Below are 26,706 nucleotides of genomic sequence, written 5' to 3'. Positions count from 1 at the left end.
ACCATGATTTAGAGAAGGCACAAAAGGAGTGTTGGGTTACCTGACTTGAAGTTTCCTCTTCTCCCTGAGCAGAGTGTGTCTCATTGCTTCACTACCTGTCTGCTATCCCACTGACTCCATACTCCGTCCCAATAGCGTATCCCTTCCTGCCTCAACTGTCCACACATTTGTAAAGAGGACCACGTCCTCCCCGCCTCCCTCTGAGCAGAAGGACCATTGTTTCAAGCGTCACCTTCCCCTCTCCTTGTTATATCTTATTTTATTTTTATCGTTACCCTTAGTACTCTGATTTATAGGATCCAGTTACTACCAATTTATAGGAACCATGGACATTCTCCCTTTGGAGACACATTCCAGGGACACCTGCCAGTACGTGTATTGAAGGCTGCTCCCCTTCAGCTAAGAAATAAGGATGTTTTTGCCGGTTTAATATAGTTCACATTCTATTAGGACAAATGCCATGAAAATTGGTATCTTCTAATGGCAACGGCCATGAAGCACGAAAAATCAACTTTATAAAGAAAACCCTGTCTCTCGGTTTATTTTTCTTTGAAAATTATTTCAAAAGAGGGCTAAAGACAAAAAAGGAATAAATGATTACACAGCAATAATGAATGAAAAGGTGAGACAGACCTACCTTGTAAAGCGGCTGAGGACGTATCTGAGTATGACACTGAGGGTCGTTCCTTTGTCTGAATTCTGATGTATCTTTAAAAACGACCTCGCACTTAACCAGCCACTGAGAGAGAGAGAGAGAGAGAAGATGAGTCACAGGAATGACTTCTCAGTGATACCGGTCATCGGATGATACACTGGGTTGTCTCTCAGGGTCCATAAGGGACGCTGCAGTAACAACACTAAACAATAATAGTTTTTTTCTTGCTTGTGCTGCACGCGCACGGCCGGTCGCCAGGAGCTCAGCATTTCCCCACCAGGAGACCCACGCCGAGGTTGCAGCCACCCTCCAAAAGGTCACTGGCGACCATGGCAGAGAACAAGAGTGTGCTGGAGGGCTTCAAACCGACAATCAAATGCTCTAGCCCAGAAGGGACGTGTCTAAAGCTCTTAGCATACCAGCAACACCAGGTACCCCTCGCTGGCCAGACCTAGTTCCCGCCCAACCGCCACGGGGCCAGGAAGTCACCAAGGGCCTGGAGGGAAGAGAACCAGAAATATTTGGTGAACGTTGAGCTACCACATCAGCCTTTTGAAATAATGACGTCCAAAGCCTTCCCCTCTCAGAGAGCCACATTGTTTTCATTCCTTTCACTAATGGCGTTGCTTTTGCTTCTAGAGCAATTCCAGACTCCTTTGCAATAAGTGTTTGTTGAGCGAGTGATTTGTGAGAGGGAAGATATTACCACCCCGGCTTACCTAATAGGGAAATTGAAGCTCAAAGACTCAGTGGGTTGACCAACATTCTCCACCAACATAACCTGATGACGAATTTGTTACCCAGAATGCTCAGCTAAAGACACAGGCTACGTCTCTGAGTTCTAACTTGACAACAAGCAAGTTTGGGAGTGAGTTTCCTGACCTTTTGACATGGATGCCAATGATCCTTGTGGGTGTTTCCCTAAGGAACAAATGCATTTCCTATTGCAAAAGAGGGCTGTGTGTGTGTTGGAAGGGATCAGGGAGGGTTAGAGAATGTCTTTGTTCTCTGCCAGCATGATTTTCTTTTGAAACGCAGCAAGTCGGATTCACTAGGATAGGAACACAATTGATAGAGACATGTAGAAAGGAGTGCTGAGATGTGGAAGTAGGACAGCCAATTCCAATTCCGGCCTCCTCTTCATTTCAGGGAAGAATGAATCAGGGTCTGTCTCTGTGGGCGGGCATGCACCATCCCATTCGTCCGGAGGACAAAGAGAAAGGCTGGCAGGGAAACAGGCTGTGAGCAGGAGAAGTCGCTGTCGGATGCTGGGAAGACCCAGAGACCTGACCCTACGGGGGAAGAGTACGGTCCTGTGGTAGAGATGCATGGAGTCAGCCGGAGAGGTAGAAAGGGATCCCCCCAACCGTCCCCAGCGAGAGTCAGGAGTCTTTAGTTTTACTATAGAAACATATGAGTGGCGTGGTGGGTACGGCACACTTTGGGCCCGAAACAAACATTCTGTTTCAGTTCTGATTCTAACTTTCCTAGCTGGGGGGGGCGAGGGGGCTGGGGCACGTTATTTCATCTCTGCACATCAACTTTCCCAGATGTAAAGGCGGGTATGATATTCGTTGCAACTTCCTAGAATTATAGTGTATGGAATAAAAGATTGTAGGCTCTCAGCACGATGGCGATACTCGAATCCCTTAGTATTATTTCCATTGTCCAAATGAAAATTTTATTTAAGAGAATATGAGTACTTTTTTTTTAAGTTCATCTGTTTCAGTCATCTCTACCCTCAACGTGGGGCTCGAACTCACGACCCCGAGATCAAGAGTTACTTGCTAGCGCCCCAACGTGCACTTTCTCAAGTAAACAAAATGAATGCTGGAGGGGAAGAAAACAGTTACCGAGACAGGCAATGAGAAACAGAAGCACACAGAGATAAACAGAAAAGAGAGAGATGTCTTGGTCTCTTAGGCTGGGTCAGGAGCGGCTGGCTTCCACTCCGCCGTCCTCGGCATCTCACGCCGGGGCGCACGCTGCGGTTCCTGGACTTTACCAAGAGGCAGCAGCACCCCAAGGGCTTTTTCCAGCCCAGATGGTATGACTCAGCGGGCCTGGGACGGGGCCCGAGAAGCTGCATTTCTAGCAACCTTTCAGACGAGACTAGTACAACTGCACTGGGACTAGACTCTGAGAACCACTGATAAGAGGCCCGGAGCTCCCCAGGCCCCAGAGCGAGCCTGGGGTCAGACATGTAGTCCTTACAATAAAGGGGTGCCTAATTCTCATTTTCTTGGACGTCGGAAATTTCATAGCCTTGGCCTGTGTTGTGGGTATCTCTGGGCTGACCCAGTGGCGTCCGCATTGTCTCCGAGATTTGCACCGATAGTCCAGGCATGACCAGTGGCTTTTCAGGCCTTCATTCTCCCCTCCTGGTGGCAATCCTGCAGCTTGAGTTCTGGCTCCCGTTCCAGCCATCCTGATGGGTCCTTGCCAGCCGCCCGCCCACAGCTTGGAGCTCCGCCAATCAGCCCCATCCAGCATTTGATGTCTTTTTTTTTTTTTTTTTTTTTTTTTCTTTTTTTTNTAGTCCTCTTGCAGGGAACAGAGTTCTGGACTTCGAATGCTGTCCCCTGGGCAGACCTCCCCACCCACCGGGGGCTGGCCGAGGTCTCCTGCAGTTGAGCTTTTCCTGCCTGGTTAGTCCCAGTGTGCCCTTTTAGGAAAGTCTGGTGCCTAGTGGTTCCCATATCACTAGAGGCGGTGGCCTTTGACCCCCGCCTATCTGGGTCACTCGACTGTCACCCTGGCCATCTCCTAGCATGAGCGGCTGCCGCGGTGATCAGGTCTCAGCTTATTCTGTACCCTACTTTCTCTGCATTCCCCCAAGAAACTATCATACCAGAGGCTTGAGCTAAAACAATTAAGAAATCATTTCAAAAAAAAAAAAAAGAACGAAATCATTTCAACAACTACTTACTGAGCAATACTATGTACGCTTGGCACTGCTTTAAGCATCCGTGACAGCAGGACACGAAACAGAAAAAAAGTCCTGCCTTGTATTCCAGTGGAGAGACAGAGACAACAAGCATGGAAAGAATAAATAAGGGCATCTCTAGGTATGTTAGATAAAGAGAAAGATAAATCAGGAAAAGGAAGTTCAGAGTGCTGGTGGGTGCATTTTAAACAGGGTGGACCAGCACGGCTGGCTGGCGGGGAGGCAGCATTCGAGCAGACGTCTGAAGGAGGAGAGGAAACAAGCCACTGGGGTCTCGGTCTCGGAAAGGATGCGCTGTCAGCCTCTGCAGCTCCCCCTGTTTGCCAGCGGGTCCTCTCCCAATCTGGTGGTTTGCTGGTGCATACCTTTGGCATTTCACAGACTTTAAAATTTTAAAAAACTAAGAGGCACTCGTGTGAAGCTTGCTCCCTCATCTGGCCAACTCCCATCCCTCCGTCCCCGCGTGGCTTGTCTTTGGTCGTTCCCGGCATATAATGTAGACGTAGTCTCGGATCTCCTCTCTTACCTGGGACCGACCTGCTCCCCGCCGGCCGTGCAGCCCCCCGGGCACAGTCCGCAGGCCGCCCCACCTGTCAGGCTGTCACTTCCGCTCCCCAGCCGGGAGCCTCCGTGCTGCCAAACGCAGAGGGCACCTCTTGGTGTATTCAGCTCCCAGAGCGTGGGCCCAGCGGCGACGACGCCCTTCCCTCCTCAACCACTTTCTTGTCTTGGCTCCCTGGTCCCTGCGTTGTCCCACCTGTCCTCCCATTTCACCACTCACTCGTTCTCAGATGCCTCGGGGGCTCCCCTTCCTCCCCGATTTCTCCAGGCTGGGGCGACAGGGAACCTTAGCATCCCCTGCTCTGTCATTCTGCTCTCCTCCCAGCGGCCTCTGATTCAGCTCGGTGGCCTCCGAGCTGCCCGTAACCCAGGGGCTCCAAAGTTCCCATCTCTCGCCTTGACATGTCCACCGAGCTCCAGGCTTCCAGAGCCCGGGCTGACCTCACACCTCCACATGCGTGTCCACGAGCTCCCTTTATCTTCCCGTGGTCGGGACAGTTCAATTCCAACAGAAGGCCTGATTCTCCCTCCAGACCCCTCCAGTCTTTCCACTCAGCGTGCGTCACCCCTCTTTTCTTTCAGTTACTGAGCCACACCAGAAATCCTTCTCAAGTCCTCTCTTTCTCACTCTTCATGTCCGATGAGCAACAGGTCCTGACAATTCCACCTCTAAAGCCTATCTTGAACGTGACCTTCTCTCTCTGTCCTGCCCACCACCCCACAGGCCCCTCATCGTTTCGCATCCAAAGTACAGCCAAGGTCACCCGATTGATCTCCCTGCTCCCATCCCTGCCTTCCTTCGGTCTGTTATTAACCAGGAGCCAGAGCGATCATTTTTTAAATGTCAGATGAGGGGCACCCGGGTGGCTCAGTCATTAAGTGTCTGCCTTTGGCTCAGGTCCTGATCCCAGGGTCCTGGAATTGAGGCCCGCATTGGGCTCTCTGCTCAGCAGGGAGCCTGCTTCTCCCTCTGTCTGAGGCTCCCCCTGCTCGTGCTCTCTCTCTCTCAAATAAATAAATACAATCTTTTTTAAAAAATAATAAAATAAAATAAATGTCAGATGATATCACTTTTCAAATGAAAGCTATCCAATCACTTCCTGTTTCACCAAGACTGAGGTCCAAATTCCTGAGTCTTGCTACAAGGTCCTCTGTGGTCTGGCCCTGCCTGGCTCGCTGTCTTTCCTCCCCTCCCTGTCTCCCCACCTTCTCTATGCTTCAGTCTTCGTTCTGCTCCTTTAACAAGGCGCTCTGTCTCTCTCTCTCTGTCTCTCTCCCTCCCCTTAGCTTTTCTGCCCTACTGGCTCCCTTTGCCTGAAGCTTTCCCATCCTGGATTTTTCCCATGGCTGGCTCCTTCTCGCCACTCAGATCCAGCAGGACCTCAACAGACAAGGTTTCTCCAATGAGTCTAAACAGCTACCCACTTGCTCTCACAGCCACCGTTCTATTCTTTCTAGTATTTATTACTACCATGTTTTTTCTTGTTTATTTTTTTGCTTATTGCTGGACACACACCCACACACGCACACACATGCACACACACTGATGGGAACACCACAAATAGTCCTTGTTTGTTTTATCCATGGTTGTACCCTCAGGGCCTAGAACGATGCCCGGCAAACAGGTGGTCAGTGGATGATGGTTGGACAGATGAATGCCTAGCATTTGACGAAAGCCGCTGCCGTCGACTAACACCATCTCCCTGTGAAGGAAGAGACATTCAACCCAAAAGAGGGAGAGGCGGGTCCGCACAGTGACTGAGAACATGGACTCCAGGGTCTGACAGCCTGGGTTGGGATAGCGGGTCCACACCACGACTGTCTCCCTCAGGCTCAGTGGTCTTGCCTTTAAAGTAGAGATTTTGTAGTCCAGCCATACAGTGGAATATCACTGGGTCATAAAAAGGAATGAAGTACTGAATTGTGCCACAACGTGCATGAGCCTGGGAACAATCAAGTAGAAGGAGCCGGGTACATAAAGGCCAGACGCCGTGTGGCCCATCGATACAAAATATCTAAAAGAGGTGAATCCACAGATTCAGAGAGCGGATTTCTAGGAACTGGGGCGTGGGGGGTGGGGAATAACTGCTTCCTGGGTGTGAGGTCTCCCTTGGGGATGCTGCACATGTTCTGGAACTGGTTAGAAGTGGTTGGTTGCACAAACATAGAAATATACTAAATGCCACTGAACTGCTGCTCACTTGAGGGGCTTAATTTTATGTTATGTGCATTTCACCTTCGCCACAAAAAAAGAATAAAATGGGGATTTTACCAGTGGCCCCCTGTCGGGGGGACATGGTTAGGATTAAGTGAGGTGGTGCTACAGCTCTGAACACGATGCCGCCATTCATCACACGATTAAGGAGATGTACCTCTCTGTAGTTCATTTACATAAAGAAAGCTTTAAGAAATGTCACACCCTTTTCAGATGTGGTCACATTTCACTCTAGTGAGAACTGGCAACTTTATCACGGATTCGCATCAGTCTGTGGACCAGAATTTGAGAACCACTGAAATAAACAATTTTGATTCAGATAAAATCACCTTTTGAAAAGAAAGAAAGAAAGAAAGAAGAAAGAAAGAAAGAAGAAAGAAAGAAAGAAAGAAAGAAAGAAAGAAAGAAAGAAAGAAAGAAAGAAAGAAAAAGAAAAATTTAGAGGGGCGCCTGGGTGGCTCAGTTGGTTAAGCATCTGCCTTCGGCTCAGGTCATGATCCCGGGGTCCTGGGATCGAGCCCTGCATCGAGCTCCCTGCTCAGTGGGGAGCCTGCTTCTCCTTTTGCCCCTCCCGTCTGCTCATGCTCTTTCTCACTCTCTCTCTCATAAATTAATAAAATCTTTAAAAAATTTTCGAGAGCCACCCTAACTCATTTAACAAACCGAAGATACAAAAGAGAGGAGCTGATGACAAGAGTACTACCTACAGTAGGACAGAAGCAAAGGCCAGGTGAGTAAATAAATGTGAGCCCTTCGCTTTTTCTCACTAAAGTGGTGATGGCATCACACACACGCACATCGCCCCAGACAAACAGCAACATGTACAACAGCAGAGAAAACACCGTATCACCTGACCAGGAAGAATGTGTCAACCCCAAGATAGAACGGGCCGCTCCGAGAATAAAGGTACAGTGGGTTTTTAAGCACTCTGGTTTTCCACTCGAGCACGTTATCTGCAACAAACAGGAAAACGATATCTTTTTGTTTCCCGAAAGAAAGTCACGTGATCTATGTTTTCAGAACAAGCAAGAGAGACGCCTTCAACTTTCATAGCATCAGGAGGGTCTCGTGCGGCCCCACAACTTGCGAGGAGACAGTAGCTTGGCATGAGAAGTGGTGACAGAGGCACTTAAAGGGCCTACCATGGCATGGTACCAAGGCTTTGAGCTGCTTCCTGCTCTCACAGGGCCCACAGCTCGGGGGCACGCAGCATCACCCCGCCACGGGCTGGTGCAGATCGCCTGGGAGGTCCTTCAAACCACACCAGTCTGGCCCCTCCCCTCAACTCTGCCCCACGTGTTGGCCCCACTTATAAAGGGCTGCTCCTTCTGGCGGTGCTTCGGGAGTGAGGCAACAGACAGAAGGCCGGGAAACACTTTAACACCAGTGCACAATATTTATTTATGCTTGGCTATTTTTCCAGGTGAAAGAAACATCAGTGTCTGGATTCATTAATCATTACTAGAAGGAATCCAGCTCTTTGGACAAGGAGTATGCAATCCTCAGATATCGCCGTTCACCTGTTCGTCAGAGGCCTGACTCACACCCAGGAGGAGGTAAAGCGACCACCGGGCACTGGCCTGGGAAACTCACTAGGGGGCGGTCACGGCTGTGGCTCTAAGAAAGGAGGAAGGCTGCTCGTGGGGAAGGCTGCAGCCTCGCACCCCCTGACCCAACAGGCTCCCCGTACAGGAAAGTGTCTCTCTTCCTCGACTGCTCCTAGAGACTCATCGGTTCCTCTCACCCAAAGACAGCCATGCGGTCATCTGGCTGGTGTGCCCCGACATGATCCAGAGGAGACTTAGAACTCGGACGCCATTCAGCACAGAGCACGAGCTTCCTGGCGTCTCTCTCGTCCAGGGGGCCGGCACATTCTTCTGCCAAGAAAAGCATTTCAGAGCATGCTCCATGGCTCCTAGAAATCCTGGACAAGAGCACAGGTGTCACCGTCCACCCTGAAAGCCAGATCAGGCCACACGCTGCCCCACAGACAAGAGTCAAAACACACACACTGGTGATCTTGGTTGCCATGCGGACACTCCTTGGCTGTGACCCCGGACTGCTCAACCCTGTTCTCCACGGTCCCCTCTTGTCTACCTGTGTGCCTTCGGATGGGGTCGGCCTCCTCCGGAAACCTTGACTTGCACTAACATGCTGGACCTGTGGTCGGTGCCCACACTGCCATGCACAGAACACGCTGCCCCAGCTCAGGCCCCGGGGCTGCCGACCCCTGACCCCAGTCCTGTTTTACAAAGCGGAGGGAGACTTAGACATCATTCACATACGACATGCTCCATAAAGCCAGCATTCCACTTGGAATGGCATTCCTTCTGTCCTCCCAAGAATGAACTACTTGCCAACAACATCCCTACCTGTCAAGCACAGGGATGAAAACAGAGGGGCACACAGCACAGCAGCTAGGGGCTCTGGCCTTATAGTTAGCTGCTCCTGGCTCTGAACCTGGCTGTCCTCTGGTAGACGCTCTGTAACCTCTGGCAAGTGAGTCAACCTCTCTGTGCCTATGTCTCCGCATCTACGAAATGGGAATCAAAGTAGATCTTACAATTTTAGGATTACCACAAAGAACAAATGAGATGACATCAGAGCTGCTATGTTGACTATGTTAAGTCCTATTGCTTTAATCCCTTCCACTTCACTTATTCTTCTCATTTTTAAAAAATTTTAATTAGACTCACTGAGATTAATTCCAAATAGCTGGAATTGTGAACCAGGAACCTCCAAAGAAAGGCTCCATTCCAAGGGACTCCTGTTTTCTCTTGGATGTGGCTTGGTGCTTAAACATCGCAGGTGCAACGTGGCAGAATTGAGACTTATTTACAACTGAGATCTGGCTTATAACCAGGGGCTGGGAATCTAAATCAATTTCTTAAATGGGAGAATGTAATTGCCAAACTTTTTGAGGCTGCAGCTGTAAATACGAGGTTTTCCCCCGGGGTCAGTCTCCAATGGGCCTGCCTCCAGGCACGGAGCTCACCCTGTCCGACAGACAGATTTTCACTCACCAGCACTTGGCATGGCACGATCAGCCATGTCCTAGCCCAGAGTCCCGGCTCCTCTCGGCTCCTGAGAAGCCACATGCCCCATGGAGAGATGCGGCCCCGGGCTCTGCCCAGGTCCCCCCAGTCTTCCACCTCTCAGGACCTCTTCCCTCACTTTTAACCTGAGCACGCTTTTTGGCCGGGCTCCTGGGAGCATTTGAGCCCGTTTGTCAAACATCTGGCCTGATGCCTACCTTGGCAAGTGAGTACTGAATATATTTTGCTACCATTTCATTTTTTTTTCCATCTAAATTCTGCTTGTGGGTGAACTTAACTAGTAGCAGCTTCTCATACCATCAGAAAATAACTGGTCTATGGGGAGGACAGCCTCTCTGAGCCCCCTGTACTCATTTGTAAATGGAAAGGAGACGCTGAAGGAGCATGGGAGGATCGGTTCAAATGACGCATGCGGTCAGTGGTTCTCCAAGTGCGGGGTCCCCAGTCCAGCATTTTCAGCATCACCTGGGAACCTGTTAGAAAGGCACAGTCCCAGGCCCCACCCCAGACCAACTGACTCAGAATCTCTGAGGGTCAGGCCCAGCAACCTGGGCTGTGACAAGCCCTCCAGGCGCTTCTGATGCTCACCGAAGTTAGAGAACCACGGGGTGTGACGGTGCTTTGGAAAATCTTGTGGCCCCTTTGGATTTTCTCAGTGATTAGTACTGTGAGCCCGCTTCAAGCAACAGACCACAGATGAAGAGCCTTGACTTCCAGGGGCTGAAATTCACACCTATTTAATTCATGGAAAATTCCTCAAACACAGGCTCGTATTTTTCTCATCTAAGTAGGAAAGGACAGGCTCATGTAACAGGAAACCGCTCTGAGCGAATGCAATGATTATGTGGAGGATAAAGATCCAGGAATCTGAAATACCCAATTTGGCTCTAAACTTCTAGAGGACACGGTAGTCTTATGTTGATTTGACTCGCTGGTGAGTATAAGAGTGGAGAGGAAAAAGATGTTGACCCTGGGGCTCTCTCCATCTCGACTTTTATTTCCAACCATTCAGGATGTGATATTTTACTCTGATGGCATTAAATACAAAAAAATTGCTACAGCGACAGAACACGGAAACCGCCCCCCCATATAACTTTTGAAGGCACACTCAAGTGTAGCTGCTGAAAAAGCTAACATAACCTTCATATCCCGATCATAGAGAGTCCTATTTTGGGCTAGAACCCTAACATTTCGGTGGCTGATTGCTGACACCGTCCCAGGTGTGTCTGTCTAAAGCCCTGCGATCTGGCCTTAAAACGCCAGGCTCCACGGCTCAGGCTTCCCACTCATGCTAGGCAATAGAGAATTTTGGGGACTGTAGGCTCACCCTCAGTCTGATAACTAGAAGCATGTGGCAGGTGCCTGGAATCCAGCTGACCTCAGCAAGGTCAGTGTTAGTGAGAGGACTTGGCCAACTGAAGCCGCTCCCCTTCCCCCGCTCTGGCTTCAGGGTAGAGAATTAGGAAAAGAGCAACAAATCAGGAGGAGGACAGTTCACATTATCTCATTTAATTCCTTTGACAAATCCCATTGTATGCCCCCATTTTACGCCTGTGGAGACTCAGTTTCCTAGAAGTCAAACAACCTGGCCAAGGGCAGAGTTAGAAACCGAGGCAGGTTTGATCGACGATCGCTAAGCGTGGGCTCCTTCTGCCATGCCCATGGAACCTTCCATGTGGCAGCTGGGGAGCCGAGTTCTTGAACCACGTCACATGAGGAGACACCGAGGGGCTCTGAGACTTGGGGGAGCCCATCATAATTGTCCCCAGTATCTGATGTGGTGGAATAGAAACAAGTCTCAGTTGAAGGGCCAAACGAGGGCCTGTGAGTAGAAATTACAGAGCAGCAGGGACTGACTCTGTGCAGGGGCCTAACAATGAACGCTTTCCACGATGACAATGGGTGTTGAGACACCGCCGGGCCAGCGGGCGCCTTCTGACTTGGGAGGGAGGGCAAGTTTTCTCAGCTCTTCTGTCCCATCATCCTGACACACACAGGCTTTGTGTTGCTTTCCTTGTTGTTAGGAGTTTGTGGGGGTGTAACATTTGTTTTGGGGTTTGCCTGAAGATCCAAACAGGGTCGGATAAAATCATCACCATGCGCTCCACAGTGGACGTAGTCCCCAAAGCTACCTGATCACGTACTCATAATCTTTTGGCCCATTCATTGAAATTGTGACTTATTTTTATCCCCTTAGTTGGCAGAAGGGAAGGTCAATGATGTGCACCTGCTGGATATGATTCCCCACGTTCTACAGGTGTTTGCACAAGGATGCTATTCTTGTTTCAGAGTCTGTGTGTGTGTGGTCTTTGCCTTGCCATATGGGCGGGCGGAAATGAAGGCAACGCTCCTGATTTTTCACTGACACACAACACAAGGTGACCGACCGTGAGCTGCCATCCCACTCTCCCTTCACGGAGTAGGTTACCCAGCTCGGGCTCAGCCGCCCTCCGCCAGCCTTTAACCAGCCGCGCTCTTACTCCCCACCTTCGATCTGTACCTAAATCCTTTACCTTAGCCATGCCAGGAGGGTTCTGTGAGTCATCTGCGTGCTGTGACACTGAAAATAGACACTGGGATCATGGAATTGTTCTCTAAAGGATTACTCCACTGAAACCCAAGCTCTGTTCTGACCGAGTCATTGGGTAGCACAAAGACACACTGGAGAATTGTACCCGAGAAAGAAAGCAGCGTTTTCAGCGACCTTGCCTCAACACTCCGATAGCACACAAAGACCGAATTGTAAAGAGCAGAGACCCGACCTCACGCTGGCATTTACCAGCCGTGGGGCGTTCACCAGACTGGATTTATTTTCCAACTGCCACTCATCTAAGTCACCTCTCGTGAGTGGTCGTAGTTTCTTAAAATGCCTACTTTTCCCTCTGCTCCGGGTTCCTGATAGCGAGAGATGGGCCGGGCAACCCGGTCTGCTGCTCGGTTCACTCCTCTGCGTCTCTCTCAAAGGCAGACTCCCGTCAGTGGCCAGAGGTGCGGCTGGCGCCCTGCCGTCGCACCCCCTCTCCCTGGCTGCCACGTAGACAGTCCCGGCCAGGGGCAGGGAGACGCCCAGCAAGGTGAGGCACCTGCAGGGAAAAGACAGGTGTGACCAAGCCTCTCACACCAATGCCACGGGAACATGAGAGAAAACAGCCCAGTGAAAAACAAACCACTCAAGCCCCCGACTAAAATACAAATACCTAACAGTTTTAAGGGCTGGGAGGGGCGTTCTCGAATAAATAATGAAAGCAATGATAAAGTCAAAGATGAATGGATTTCACTAAATTCCTTATTATAATTGTAAAAACAAAAACAAAAAACCATAAACAAAAGCAACCCAAACACTGAGGAAGATACTTGAAGCTGATACGACTAAGGATTCGTATCTTTCATCTACATTACATAGTTTCAAAATCAGTAAGAGCCCAACTCGCACACATAGATGTAGAAACAGGAGTGAAAAGTAGGAATAGCAGAAAAAGTTGCGGGAAACAACTCCTTGTTACTAAGTTTTTAAAATGTTCATTAAACCAATGTATGTAATCTATCAAACTGGTACTAGTTTTTATAAAGCTCGCCTTTGATGCGGGTGACGGGTGCTACAGACATGGACGTCTCGGGGGAGGGCAGTTATGTAAGTGAGGTTTTCAGGAAAGCCTCTCACCAACAATTCCAGCTACAGGCCAGCAATTCTATTAGTTTGTCCCGAGGACCAATGCATGATGCAAAGAAAAAGTAACAGGCGGGATTGCTGAGGGCTTTGTGGGAGAAGCCATGCCTCAGAGAGAAGAAATTCATCTTCAGAAGAACATGACAGGAACAAGACTATTTTGGGACAGGATACATTTCTCAGTAACTCTGAAACTCAGTCACATGTGGGTGTGGCCAGCCTTCCTCTTGGACACTTCCGAACGTTCTCATTTAAGGTACAGGGCGATCTCCCGTGGAGCATTGGCCAGACATCACTCAGGAATGAAAATTAAACGACTATGCATCGTTGGTGAGTGGAAGCTGATAACACAGCCCCGACATACACATCCCAACCCGGGACCTCAGATGCCCATACTCACAGACACACGGCAACAAAGGTGTCGAAGGGGAACATTCCAGCAGCGCATCTAGCCACACCCACGTCCGATGAGGAGGAAGAATTCATTGTAAAGAGAGAGAGAGAAGGGGCCAAAAAGGAAGTATTTCTGAATCTTAAAATATCTACCAAGGGGAAAAAAGAGAGATTGTATTAATAATACTTTATTTTGCCATAAATATACTTTTCCAAGAGCTTTCATATCTATTATTTCAAAACAAAACTTTGACATTAAAAAGGGCAGCTGGCTTTTCATATATCTGATGTACAGATGGGGAAAATAAGGCACGAGGATGCTGAGATTCACAGAAGGAGGAACTCAGCCCCTTGTGGTGTGGACCGTGCTCTCCAGACTCCGAAGCCCGCCCAGACTCCCACATTCTCTCCCGGCACAGTGCTGGGAAGGACAATCCTAAAAGGCGCCATTGATCTCAGATCTGTTTGCAAACAGGTTCCCCACAAGAGAGAAAGAAATGCAATGTGAGATTAAAAAATACAACGGAAGCCCACAGGCTGGGGAAAGGTGCGGTCTAAAATGGAAACTCAGAAGCACCAACTCAGGGCACAGCTAATGGTCATTGCAAGGAGTTAGTCGGGATATTAGTGGCAAGATGAGGGCCGTGGTCCTGAACTTTCGAGTGCCCCAGAATTCCCTGGAGGGTTTCGCCATAGATTGCTCCCTGCTCCCCTTCCTGAGGGCTGATGCCGTAGGTCTGGGGCGGGGGGACCTGAGAATTCACACTTCTAACAGGAAACCGGGTGCTCGTGCTGCCGATCAGGACACACACACTGAGAACCACAGGACCAGGGAGCTTCCAAAACTTCAGCAAATGTTGGGGGACGCTGTATGTTTTCATTAAATAGCAACGGTCGTAATAAATACCAAAAAAATTAAAATATTAAGTGCCCATTAGGTATGAGACATATTTTGGTCATTCTCTTTAATCTGTCAACAACCTACAAGGAACTATTATTTACCTTATTCTACAGACAAGGACGATTCTCCTCGGACAAGCTCATGCCCTTAAGCAGAGTGGCTAAGAATACAGTTTCTGCAGTTTGAGGGCCTGCATCTACCCTTTATAATATGACCATGCACAAGGTACTTCATTGCTCCGTGCCTCAGTTTCCCCCTTGGTAAAATGGAGAAAACAGGTCCTTATACGGTTGTTGTGAGAACCAAATGCAGCAATAACTAGAAAGCACTTAGCAAATGCCTGGCACAGCCAGAGCTCAATAAACATCACTGCCTGTCTTATCTCCGCTAAGTGGCCTGGATGGAACTCACTCAGGTCTGTATGAACCTGAAGACTGTGGTCTTTTCAGTTCCTCACGCTGCCTCAGTTCACCACAATGCATTGCCTAGACTGGCATCACGAGGCTTGGGTTTGAGCCCGCTTGCTGTGTGGCCCTGGGCAAGTTACTTCACCTCTCTGGGTCTCATTTCCTCCTCTGGCTAATGAGGAAGGGCGGGTTAGACACAATGTCTTCTAATGTCCCTTCTACCTCCAACACCCATTGTTCCCATGAGTGTGACCAGAGGGTGTCCGAAATGCCCCAGCATGTCACTACAAGGTTAATAACATGTGTTAATTGTGATTCTTAATTGTGATCTGTTAGGGGTGGAGAGAGGAAGGAGTTGTCCCTGTGTCCTTAGCACTGGCCGAGGGCAGGGTGCTCCATTAAGTAGGTCCCCAAAGGGGACACGGCAGCAGTTTCCCCAGTATCCGATGCCATTTGCTCTGAATCAGTGCCCCCCCCCCGCCCCAACTACTACCGGTCCTACTTGAATTTACCAAATAAACTCTTCTCCTGAAGCAAAAGCGTACCGACCAGCCGCCACGTCTGCCCTCGTTGGAATTTTAAAAGGAATCAACTGGCCCTCTGTTTGATCCAGGAACCACTTAGGAGCCTCTGGGCAGTGTGAACCAGGCCCTTCAGCCTGATGACTCCGGATGCCCTGAGAAAGTCAGCCTCCCAGACCTACAAGGCCAAGCCCAGCTGCGTCCCTGCAGGGACCTGCAGGCATCCTCGGAGACCACAGCAGCCAGAACCTTCCTTTGTCAGCCTTAACGGCACAGCACGTACTGGAGGCCACAGAGAAATCCAAAATCAAGATGTCAAAAAGCTTCATAGTTTATCTACAGTCTTACAAACCTTCTTTAAAAAATTTAATTTAGGGCCCTGAATGTAACAAGAAGTACAAGACAGCAGAATAAGGAAAAGAATGGTAAAATGTACATCTGGGATTCCAGATTAAACCTTTCATCTTCCATGGTTTTTAAAAGGATGCTTTTCCTTAGGTCTGAATCTTCCTGTCTCAAGGAGCCCAGGCCTAACAGCAGCTGGAAAATGTTCCTAGTTGCCTCAAATGGTCTTCTTCCTGCATCTGAATCCTAGGGTAGCTGCCTCACAGGCCCCGAAGCTGATTAAAGCAAATTCCAACTGACTTCACCTCTGTCGCCCCAGGGGAGTCCCTTCTGGGGGTCAGAATTTGCCCCCAGATGAAGTCTGAAGTCAGTGTCCAGACCCTGAAGGACAGAAGGGTCTACACTGCCCCATGACCCCAAAGATACTCCAGGCTGCTGGATAGCTCTGGCCAAGCAAGAAGCCAGAACGATGCTCTGTGTGCGTGTGTGTGTGTGTGTGTGTGTGTGTGTGTGTGTTAGGGGAGGTTAAACTTGGTTATACTGAAGTCATCATCAGCTTTGGCCTCCAGACGCTCAGGTCCATCCCCTCCATTCCCTAAGGGGTAAGAACACATTGTGGGGGGCTCAGCAGGACAGCCCCCTCCAGCTCCCAGCCCACCACTTTTCTCTTCCCATGGTTCTCCCTGCTCCTATACCCCTAAGGGCCTTATGTGCAGAGTGCAGACAACCTAAGCCCCACCTCCCTGACCCTCCCTGATAGTCCCCCCTTAGAGGGGGGCTGGCAGCCAGCTGGGCAGGGAATTCTGGGGTTCTAGTTACTCAGTGTGACTGGAAGAGAAGGGGAAGGTGGGCATGTCCCCCTGACCCCACAGACATCTCATCCCATGGGGAGGTCACAGCCAGAGGAAGGCCGGAGGAGTGGTCCCTAAAGTGGGGTCTTAGGTCTGAGGGCTGCACTGCAGACACCACTCTCCCAGACCCCAGGGCGCCCACCCTCCTCTCAAGGCGATCACAGGACTCAGGGAGCCAGGTGTCCATCAGGAGAGGAAGAGAGTGAGTAGAACAGAACTGGGCCTTGGAGGTCCTCAAATCAAAGGGTCTCTGAGAAGAGACTCTTTCAGACTGAATTGTGCCCCCTCACCCCCCATATTCCTATGTTGCAGCCCTAACCACCAGGACCTCAGACTGCGACTGTATTTGGAGGTAGGGCCTCTGGAGAGGTGATTAAATGAAAACGAGGCCATCACAGATTCTGATCCAGCGGGTGTCCTTGTATGAAAGGAAGTTTGGACACACACATGTGAGCACACACCCAGCGAGCAAGCCCAGGAGAGAGGCCTCGGGAGAGACCAGCCCTGCCACCACCGGGACCCGGGACTTCCAATCGCCAGGACTAGGAGGGGTGCATTTCTGTTGTTAAGCCCCCCAGTCTGTGGTATTTTGTTGGGGGCAGCCCTAGCCTCCTAACACAGAGACCCCCCCCCCCCCATCGCGACATGTGGCGAGGCCGCACACAGGCTGGGAACCAGGCCAAGACTCTCGAATGGGGCTGCCTGAGGACGGTTGGGTTTGCTGGGCTCGTGCGCCCTCACCAAATGACCGGACTCAATGTCCTCGGTCCTAGCAGCACCGTGGCGAAGCACCAACACCTTGTGCTGAGTCCTGCCGAAGCAAATAAATCCAGCTGGTGGCCTGTGCACATTCAGTCGAAGCGAAGTGTCGACACGGCCAGATTCTAGGTCTATGCAGGGGAATGGGAGACCTCTGTCTGATCTGTTTCCCCCCAGCATCTCGCCATGCGCCACCCGCAGCCCCTTCGCTAACCTGGGCCAGCTCAAGCCCTCTTACCCCCTCCAGCATGGTTCTTCCCCCCAACCCCGTGGCCCCCCAGAGCCATGGGAGTCAGAAGACCTTGATTTCTACAACCAACCAAAGCATGCCTTGTGCCTCACACGTAGTTGGAGAACCGCTTGCAAGAGCATGTCCCCCTCTTGCTCCCGGATAGAATCCCCTGGAGCTGACAGGCTTCAGGGCCGTTCTTCAGGGCAACCTGAAATACCATCTCCTGGGCCGCTGTCCTCAGAAGACAACGAATAAAGTGTTTGCTGGCCTACCTGGCGGTTGCCTTTCTTTGGGTCCACACTCTCAACACCCCGGTGTGACATATTTTCATTCTCAAGAAGTGATGCCAAGTCAGGTGACTGAAATGTCATAAGATCCCATGGCAGCCACGCGGGGCAGGTTTTTTGCCTGGAAGCAATACCTTCTGCCCTTCCCGGCATCGTCTTCCCTCTCTCTGCAGTCTTGGGCTCGTTTCTTCTCGGCCTGTCTGCTACGGTCCCCACCCGTGAACTCCCTGCCCTGCTGCTCTGGGTGACCGAGGCCGGCACAGACGCTACGGCCGCCGTCGCTGAGCTGTGGCCCCCCGCACCTGCAAAGGGAAGACCCGAGGAATCCTTTCTGGATAGAGCCCTTCTCTCCTGGGCAGAGAAGCTCCCAGCAGAAGCTGGTGAAAGGCCTCGGCAGCACAGACAAAGGTCCCCTCACACATCCACCCCTGTGGGCTCTTCTTTTCCCAGGTCCTCAAAGGCAATCATCAAGATATCTTTGTATTGATAATAGCCTCTCACCTTCTACTTTATTCTAATGTCAACTCTGCCTAATCAGCTTAGCATTAGCCAGAAAAACTAGGCTAATTGATAAATCTCTTAAATAATAATGAACATTAACTCAGACTTAGCGAGCCATTTATTCGCTTGAAATGCTAATCTAATAACAAGTCTGCACATTGCTCTTCGTTGCTAGGATGTTGATGGCCTCGCCAACCAGAACTGAAATTGAAATTTAATTCATAACAATTGGCTTTCTTTTTAACAGCACATAAAATATTTGCCTAGAGAGACAGATCCTGGACCCGAAGCTGTAGGGATAATCATAAATTCAGAGGACAGTGTCAGGTTATTGGAAACTAACCGCAATATCAACACTTAAAAGAAGATGTTTAATACGTGTGCGATATTGTGATATAATAAGAAATCTATATCTGGTCTTCAGCCCAGGTTCCTGGCATAGAGCCCGTAAAGCCCTTGGAATCTCCTGAGTGACAGTGGAAGGAGGAGTGTGTGATCTTATTCATAATAAGCTTTCAACCAGACTGGAGTTGATGCTAACAAGACGACTCCAGGAGGAAGGGGCTGGTTGATGGAGGAACCGATCCTGTGATTAGAGGATTGGAACTTCCAGCCCCATCTCCCACCTCCGGGAGGGACGGAGATTGAGTCAATCACTGATGGCCTGATGGCCGGTCATTTAATCAAATGCGCCTACGTAATGGAACCTCCATGAAAACCCTACACAGAGGGGTTCGGAGAGCTTCCGGGTTGGTGAACACATGGAGGCGCTGGGATGGAGGGTCACCCTGAGAGGGCGAGGAAGCTCTGAGTCCCTTCCCAATAGCCTGTGCATCTCTTCCATTTGGTTCTTCCTTAACGATCAGCCAGAAATAGGAAAGTGTTTCTCTGTGTTCTGTGAGCCATGAGAGCCAGTTATCAAACCTGAGGAAAATACCATGGGAATCCTTGATTTGTAGCCACGTCGGACAGAAGTGTGGGTAACCTCGGCGCCCACTACTTGGGATTGGTGTCTGAAGTGGGGGACAGTCTTGTGGGAACGAGTCCTTAACCTATGGGGTGAGTACTCTTTCCAGACAGTTAGTGTCAGAACTGTGTAGCGTGAGGGGGAATCTGCACATTTGGTGTCAGAAGTGTTCTGTCAGTAGAGAAACAGTATCTTCCCTTTAATGGGTTGCGGAAGTTCTTATTTGGATAACCGGAATAAATAACAAAAGACGCTAGCAGTAAGACTCCCGGCCTTTAAAACTCTTTCTTTGAACATTTTGAAAGAGTTAGAGGAAGCCAAACCAGTTTCCATGTGAACTGAAGTGTATTCATTCTGTGAGGCGAAGGTCCAAAGAGCCTGCTAGGCCGCAGAGTGTCGGAGCCGCACTGACCTTCGGGGTCCCCCTTCCCCGTGCAGAGGAAGTGACTGAAATGTGGGGAGATTAAGTGATTTGCCCAGGATCACACAGCTGGGAGGTGACAACCAGGACCAAACGCGGGGCTCCTAGTGCTAAGCCTTGACAGCACATCGGCTGCCCCCAATCCCAGCTCAGAAGGGCCCTGTGGACGTGGCAGCTGACAGATTTCCACACATGGGCCCCAGAGAAAGCACTCGCAGTAGAGAAACCAGACACGGCCCACCGCCTCTCTTCAGGCCTACCCGGGCCACTGTGGGTGATGGAAGATTGTTCACATCTTAACTTTGATTGTGTAAAGATTCAGCCCTTACCTTCTCTTTATTCTTTCCCCTCCTTCCTACCTACTCCCTTCCTATCCCTACCCTCTCCATTCCCAAATCCCCCAAATGCCATTATTCTCCATGTGTTAGACTTATCAGGATGAAAAAGTTGGTTCATTCCTGAAGGAATCTTTCGGACCTACCCAACTGAGACATCACAGTCACATCCTCTTCGGCGCAAGAGTCAGGGACACACACGCCCACGCTGTATTCAGCTCCATCCTGAAAAACACAATGCCACAACCTTCTTTCAATTTAGCGTTCACAGCATATGTGTGCCATCGTTTCTAAGGCTTTGTGCTGCCCGAGATTAAGAAAGTTAGGCCAGGGGAGAGAAAGGTTTGGAAAGATGTTTGCTGACGTCTTTGGAGATGGCTGCCCCATTACGGAGTGGTTCAAGTTAACTTTACAGAAGATCGGATGCTGTCATTTTAAATCAAAGTATGCAGCCGATTATTTACAAAGCCTCCACCAGGGTGGGATCTGTCCCCGTGCACCTGTCCCCCACAGTACGGGTCATACTAAGATTTGACGGTCCTGTGATTTTCAACAGAACTACCAAGTGGCGATTTCTTAGTGACAGGACACAACATCTCAAGTAAAGATTTTATTCATGGGGTGCCTGGGTGGCTCAGTTGGTTAAAGCGGCTGCCTTTGGCTTGGGTTGTGATCCCAGGGTCATGGGATCGAGCCCCACATCGGGCTCCCTGCTTAGCGGGGAGTCTGCTTCTCCCTCTGCCTCCCCCAGCTCGTGGTGTCTCTCGCTCACTCTCTCTCAAATAAATAAAATTTTAAAAAAAGATTTTATTCATCAGTCAAGCCCGTGATTTGAATCCCTGTCCCAATAAAGAAAAGATCAAATCATAAATAAAAATTTCCGGAATGCTTCTTCTAAACATGTAACGTGCATGACTGTGTAGGCCTGACCTTTTGCTCTGATACCAAAACCATTAATCTGCCTCAAAAATAAGACACGATGTTTGTACACATAGATTAAACCCTCAAGCAATCATTATCATAACCCTCCGTGGGACAAGCAGAGTTGGGTGATAATTTCTTTAGCTCCAATGGTTAACCATTGCAAGACCGTTTTATAGCATTAAAATTAGAGAGCTTGGATTTCTTATTGCTATTTTATATGACTGTTTTTAGCCAACCTGTTATTTTCTGTTAATGTGGTGTGACATCATTAAGTCTATTTTTGTATTTAACAGGAGGCTGTGTTTTTCCTGGTTTTATTTTCCAGCAGCAAAAGAGCTAATGTGCTTTGAAGATAGTGAGCCCTGTGACCTCAGTCAGATGCAGTGATGTTCATAGAAGTCTGGGCCCATCTGCTTAGATAGCCTCAAATTCCAATCTGGGAGCTCTGTTTCTGGGACAGGGTTACAGGTAATGAGAAGTCCACCCTCCTTCTGGTATTCCAGAAACAGATTGGTGACTCAGGAGTTAATGCCCAGAAACACTGGCTGGGACTTGACCTTGGATTCCACATGAAGGTTGTTCAGAAGGCCTGCCCCATATGATGGAGTGGGAGGAATGTCTGAAGGCCTAGGAAGTTTGGGGACAACTGCCTCCTATCATGTCTCACACTCAGAACAGGCAAGTGGAGCTGTTTGCAATTTAGTTTTAACATTTTGCCAAACATCTTAAGAGTTTTGGTTTTTTCTTTCTTTTTTTTTTTAAGAAAAACAACTGATGGAGTTATATGGGGTTCCCTATCATGAAGTCCGGTTGTCCTCAGAGAGCATGAGTGCAGATCCCCGACGCTCACCTGCACGATGCGAAGCTTGCAGTACTGCCCTCGGAAACTCCCCGACGGGGCACGCGTGGAGAGGCACTCGCTGTAAGATCCCAGCCTGTCCACGTTTCCGTGGAGAACGTTGCTCCCAAGCTTCCCGACGGAGTCATACACTGAATTCCAAAGCAAAAGAAATAGGCAAGGTTAGCGTCTTTGCGTTATTTCGAAATGAATTTATGGGCACTCAGTTCCACCTTCTAAAGCCATCAATCTGAAATGATGGAGAAAAGAAGAGAGACAGAGATATTCCGATGCCACTCCGCGAGCCTCCGTCTTGTATCCACAGCCCCTGTCTTCACTGAGGGAGAACAATGCTGTCTGTTCTCAGGTTGGCGGCATGGTCCGTTGCTGAAAAAAAAATTAGGAATTTGAATTCTTTTAAGTAGTACCTGTTTGGAAGGAGTAAAAAGAAATTGGTAGCCCTTCTTTCTCCCCCATACAGCCAGGAGAAAATACTCAGTCTTAAAATTTTTTTATCCAGTTTCGTGGGACCTCATTTTAGACAGTCAATTTTTTTTCTTATTTTTTATTTTATTTTATTTTATTTACCGTCGGGAGCAGCCTGGAGCAGTCACCAGGCCCCCTGTTAACGATGCTCTTCACCTTGACCCTGCAAAGCTCTTCTTCTGTTTGTGCTCCTAAGTGTCCTTGTGTCTTTCACTTTGAAGAATTCATTTCCAGGGCGCCTGGGTGGCTCAGTCATTAAACATTTGCCTTTGGCTCAGGGCGTGATCCCAGCGTTCTGGGATCGAGCCCCACATCAGGCTCCTCCGCTATGAGCCTGCTTCTTCCTCTCCCACTCCCCCTGCTTGTGTTCCCTCTCTCACTGGCTGTCTCTCTCTGTCAAATAAATAAATAAAATCTTTAAAAAAAAAAAAAAGAATTCATTTCCTTTCATTTTTCCTCGTCTCTCCCTTCCTCTCTCCCTTCCCCGTTACCCCGACCCCATATATTTTTGATGTCTGTCCTCTCATTCACAGATGTTCTTTTTNGAATTCATTTCCTTTCATTTTTCCTCGTCTCTCCCTTCCCCGTTACCCCGACCCCATATATTTTTGATGTCTGTCCTCTCATTCACAGATGTTCTTTTTTTGTGTAAGTGTATTTATAATTTATATACATGATTTTGTGCTTCAGACTTCCTGTTTCTACACATGTCACTCAGTGCTACGTTGGTGATGTTATTCGTGTTCTCTTTATGGTGTGACTGTGCTCACTTAGTCCAGACCTTCTAACTACCTGTAATAATTCATCAGTATCATAGACTTAGCTATTCCCTGGGTGATAGACACAGAGATGGCCTGCAACCCACAGAAATACCCCGAGTGTCTCCATACAGACCTACGTGATGCTTAGCTCAGAATATACAGCTGTGAGTGGGATTGCTGGGTCATAAAGTAAACGAACCCCGGTAAATCCCACCGGATTGTGCTCCAGAGTGACTCCCCCAGTCTACGCTCCCCAGAGATGCTGATTCCTATTTCTTCTTTGCATCGTCCAGCTTTCTTGTTTTGGGCAATGAATGGATATGAAATGCTATCCAGGGGCGCTAGCTGGCTCAGTTAGCAGAGCAAACAACAGTTGATGTCAGGGTCCTGAGTTCAAGATTCACACTGAGTGTAGAGATTATTTACGGAAAAAAAAAGACAGTTAAAATGCTATCCAGGGGCGCCCGGGTGGCTCAGTCGGTTAAGCGTCTGCCTTCGGCTCAGGTCATGATCTCAGGGTCCTGGGATTGAGCCCCACATCGGGCTCCCTGCTCAGCACAGAGTCTGCTTCTCCCTCTCTCTCTCTGCCCTTCCCTCCCCTCATGCTCTCTCTCTCTCTAATAAATAAAAATCTTAAAAAATAATAAAATAAAATGCTATCCAGTTGTTTTAACTTTCATTTCTCTAATTACAAAGAAGTCGGGATATTTTTGTCAGCCAGCCATTCAAGTATTCTCTTCTGTAAAGTGCTGTGTGTGTCCTTTGCCCATGGTTATGGATTTGCTCTTTGATGTGCAAGAGCTCCTTGTCACTCTATCTACCGGTCCCTGTCTACCTGAGTCACTGAAAACATTTAGACTCAGTCGGTTATCTGTGGGTTCCTTATCCACGGCGTCCTTTGTTGCACAGAAATCCATTCTTCTGAGCCTACACTTTCTGTTCCAGTCTCTCGACAACCTTTGTTCTGGTCAAGACTGCCTGCGTAATCGGCAGGGCTAACGCAAAATGAAAATGCAGAGCGTCTTGTTTAAGAATATTGAGATGGTGGGGCGCCTGGGTGGCACAGCGGTTAGGCGTCTGCCTTCGGCTCAGGGCATGATCCCGGCGTTGTGGGATCGAGCCCCACATCAGGCTCCTCTGCTGTGAGCCTGCTTCTTCCTCTCCCACTCCCCCTGCTGTGTTCCCTCTCTTGCTGGCTGTCTCTATCTCTGTTGAATAGATAAATAAAATCTTTAAAAAAAAAAAAAAAGAATATTGAGATGGTGACAGCAAATCACACTTAAAGCAAGTGTGGGGCCCCTTGAAGTGTGGGGCCTGTGTGACTACAAAGGTCACATGCCTACAAAGCCAGTCCTGGTTCTAATACTGGAACCACATGGTTTTTAGTATTATGGATTTGTAGTATACTGCACATCTGCTTTTAGTCTTTTTTTTTTCTTTAGGTTTTGTTTATTCATTTAAGAGAGAGCACAGAGCGGGAGAGAGAGCGAACATGAGCAGGAGGAGGGGCAGAGGGAGAAGCAGGCTCCCCACTGAGCGGAAAGCCCAACGCGGGGCTCGATCCCAGGATGCTAGGATCATGACCTGAGCTGAAGGCAGACGCTTAACCTACTGAGCCACCCAGGTGCCCTGCCTTTAGTCTTCTTTTCAAAGTTGAGCTAGTTAATTTGTAGACCATTAAGGATTCATACAAATTTCAGAAAATCTGTATTCAGAAAATTTCAGAAAACGTTTATTGAGCTCCTTGAAATTTCCAACTAGAATATTGATTGAATTTGCTCCAAAGTTATAGATTATATGGGGCTAAGTTGACATCATTTTTGTATTAAGTCATCACTGGATGTCAGTCTTCTTTGGTGTCCTTATGTGAAATTTTACATTTTTCCTTGGTAATCTTAACACAGATCGTTTAAAAGATTCCTAGATAGTGTATAGTTGGCTATTTTCCTTGATGTTTTATTTTCAATTACATTTTCCAATTGATTGTTGCTGGTGTAGAAAAATGCTATTGATTTTTGTAATAGGTTTTGGTATCTGGCACATTTGCTAAACATTCTTATTAGTGTTGTAATCTTATTTCTTCCTTGTCAATTCTTGTACCACTTTTCCCCCCCTTTTCTAGCTTTGGAATCAAAATTACAATGAAATTTATAAGGAGCATTGGTAGCTTTCACACTTTTTATTTTCTGGAACAACCGTAATTAACACTGGTTGCCCAGAGTTGGGAATAGTAGAGGGAGGGGTTACACACATTGGCAACGCAAAGGAGAACTTTATGGTGATAGACAGTTCTGTGTCCTGATTGTGGTGTGGGTTACACAGTCTACACATGTGCTAAAACAACATAGAGCTACCCACACACATTGTACCATGGCAATTCTTTTTATATTGTACTATAATTATGTTCGATGCAACCATTAGGAGGAACTGAATGAAAGACGTGGGGCCCCTCTGAGTCTGTGTGTTCATGGATTCTAGTATTTTTTCACTTGGCATCCGTTCATCACGGGGCCAATTTTTGTATTAACTATATTTTCTTATTTTCTGTATTTGTGACGCTCTGACATTTGTGGCCTCCCTGGCTGTGGAAAGACGGCCCATCGTTGATCTATCCAATTCTTAGAGCAAACGCTTTCCCATGTGGCCCCCCAGCGTGGCCTGCCCCCATCTTGGGAAACGAAAGCAATAAAAATCTTTCAGTGGCAATGTCCTCTTCCTGCTGTCACTCAGTCACCTCCATCAATGAAAACCTGTAGGTATAATTGATACACTTCGGTGCAATTTTTGCAACTTCCCGTAAATCTACCATTATTTAAAAATAAAAAGGTATTGTAAAAAGTAAGTGTTGGGCTTTTCTATTTTTAGAATCTTTAATTTTGACAGCCGGTGTTTTCAATGTCACTCCTCGTTCTAAATGTTTCATGACCTTGTTTGTTCTTAACCCTCATTATGTCTTTTTGTGACACAAGGGCTCTGCGTAACACGTTACCCCGTTTCCATACACGTAGGGTTTCTCTTTTAGCTCTGCCTTTGTCATTTCGAAGTCAGGTGTCTGATTATCTTTCTTTCTGGAAATTTTTACAATTTCCTCATTGTGTTTCATGTTCTTACGTTTAGGTCGGTCCTGATGCTTACGCCAACGTGAATTTTCTTTATCAGTCTGGTTTGGCATTCTGTAAACCAGTTCAATCTGATGTCTTTTTTTTTTTTTTAAAGATTTTATTTATTTATTCGACAGAGATAGAGACAGCCAGCGAGAGAGGGAACACAAGCAGGGGGAGTGGGAGAGGAAGAAGCAGGCTCATAGCAGAGGAGCCTGATGTGGGGCTCGATCCCATAACGCCGGGATCACGCCCTGAGCCGAAGGCAGATGCTTAACCGCTGTGCCACCCAGGCGCCCCACAATCTGATGTCTTTTATCTTCTTCTAATTCTGGAGAAAATATTACTATTATTTGTTAAATATTTCCTTCCTTCTGCTTGTTTGGTTACATGTCTCCTTCTGACGGCACTTCTGGCCTCAAAATCTCTTAGTGGTTTGTTTCCCAGCTCTTTATTCCCTCCGGCTGTACTTGGAGCGTTCCCTTAAATGGAACTCCCAGCTCCGTGTGTTCCTTGGCCTCCATCTACCCTACTCTTTATCCCATCTATTGTGCTATTTATCCATTTCAACTAGT

General features: G+C 48.5%; 1 protein-coding gene across 4 annotated transcripts in view; it reads right to left on the bottom strand.

Moving 5' to 3' along the window:
- LOC100478605 (O-acyltransferase like protein) overlaps positions 1 to 26,706 on the bottom strand; it is a 59,925-nt gene that overhangs the window by 23,762 nt on the left and 9,457 nt on the right. For all 4 annotated transcript variants that reach the window (XM_034642907.1, XM_019806445.2, XM_034642908.1 and 1 more), the window contains 7 exons: positions 21,796 to 21,935; positions 20,168 to 20,246; positions 13,502 to 13,643; positions 12,309 to 12,517; positions 8,123 to 8,302; positions 7,229 to 7,331; positions 638 to 739 (listed from right to left, as the gene is read on the bottom strand). In XM_034642907.1, coding sequence (XP_034498798.1) covers positions 638 to 739; positions 7,229 to 7,331; positions 8,123 to 8,302; positions 12,309 to 12,517; positions 13,502 to 13,643; positions 20,168 to 20,246; positions 21,796 to 21,935 — 955 coding nt within the window. The remainder of the gene's footprint in view (positions 1 to 637; positions 740 to 7,228; positions 7,332 to 8,122; positions 8,303 to 12,308; positions 12,518 to 13,501; positions 13,644 to 20,167; positions 20,247 to 21,795; positions 21,936 to 26,706) is intronic.

The sequence above is a fragment of the Ailuropoda melanoleuca genome, chromosome 14, assembly GCF_002007445.2.
Source record: "Ailuropoda melanoleuca isolate Jingjing chromosome 14, ASM200744v2, whole genome shotgun sequence".
Taxonomy (NCBI): Eukaryota; Metazoa; Chordata; class Mammalia; order Carnivora; family Ursidae; genus Ailuropoda; species Ailuropoda melanoleuca.
The sequence above is the reverse complement of the archived record's forward strand: the minus strand, read 5'-3'. Positions and strand labels throughout refer to the sequence as shown.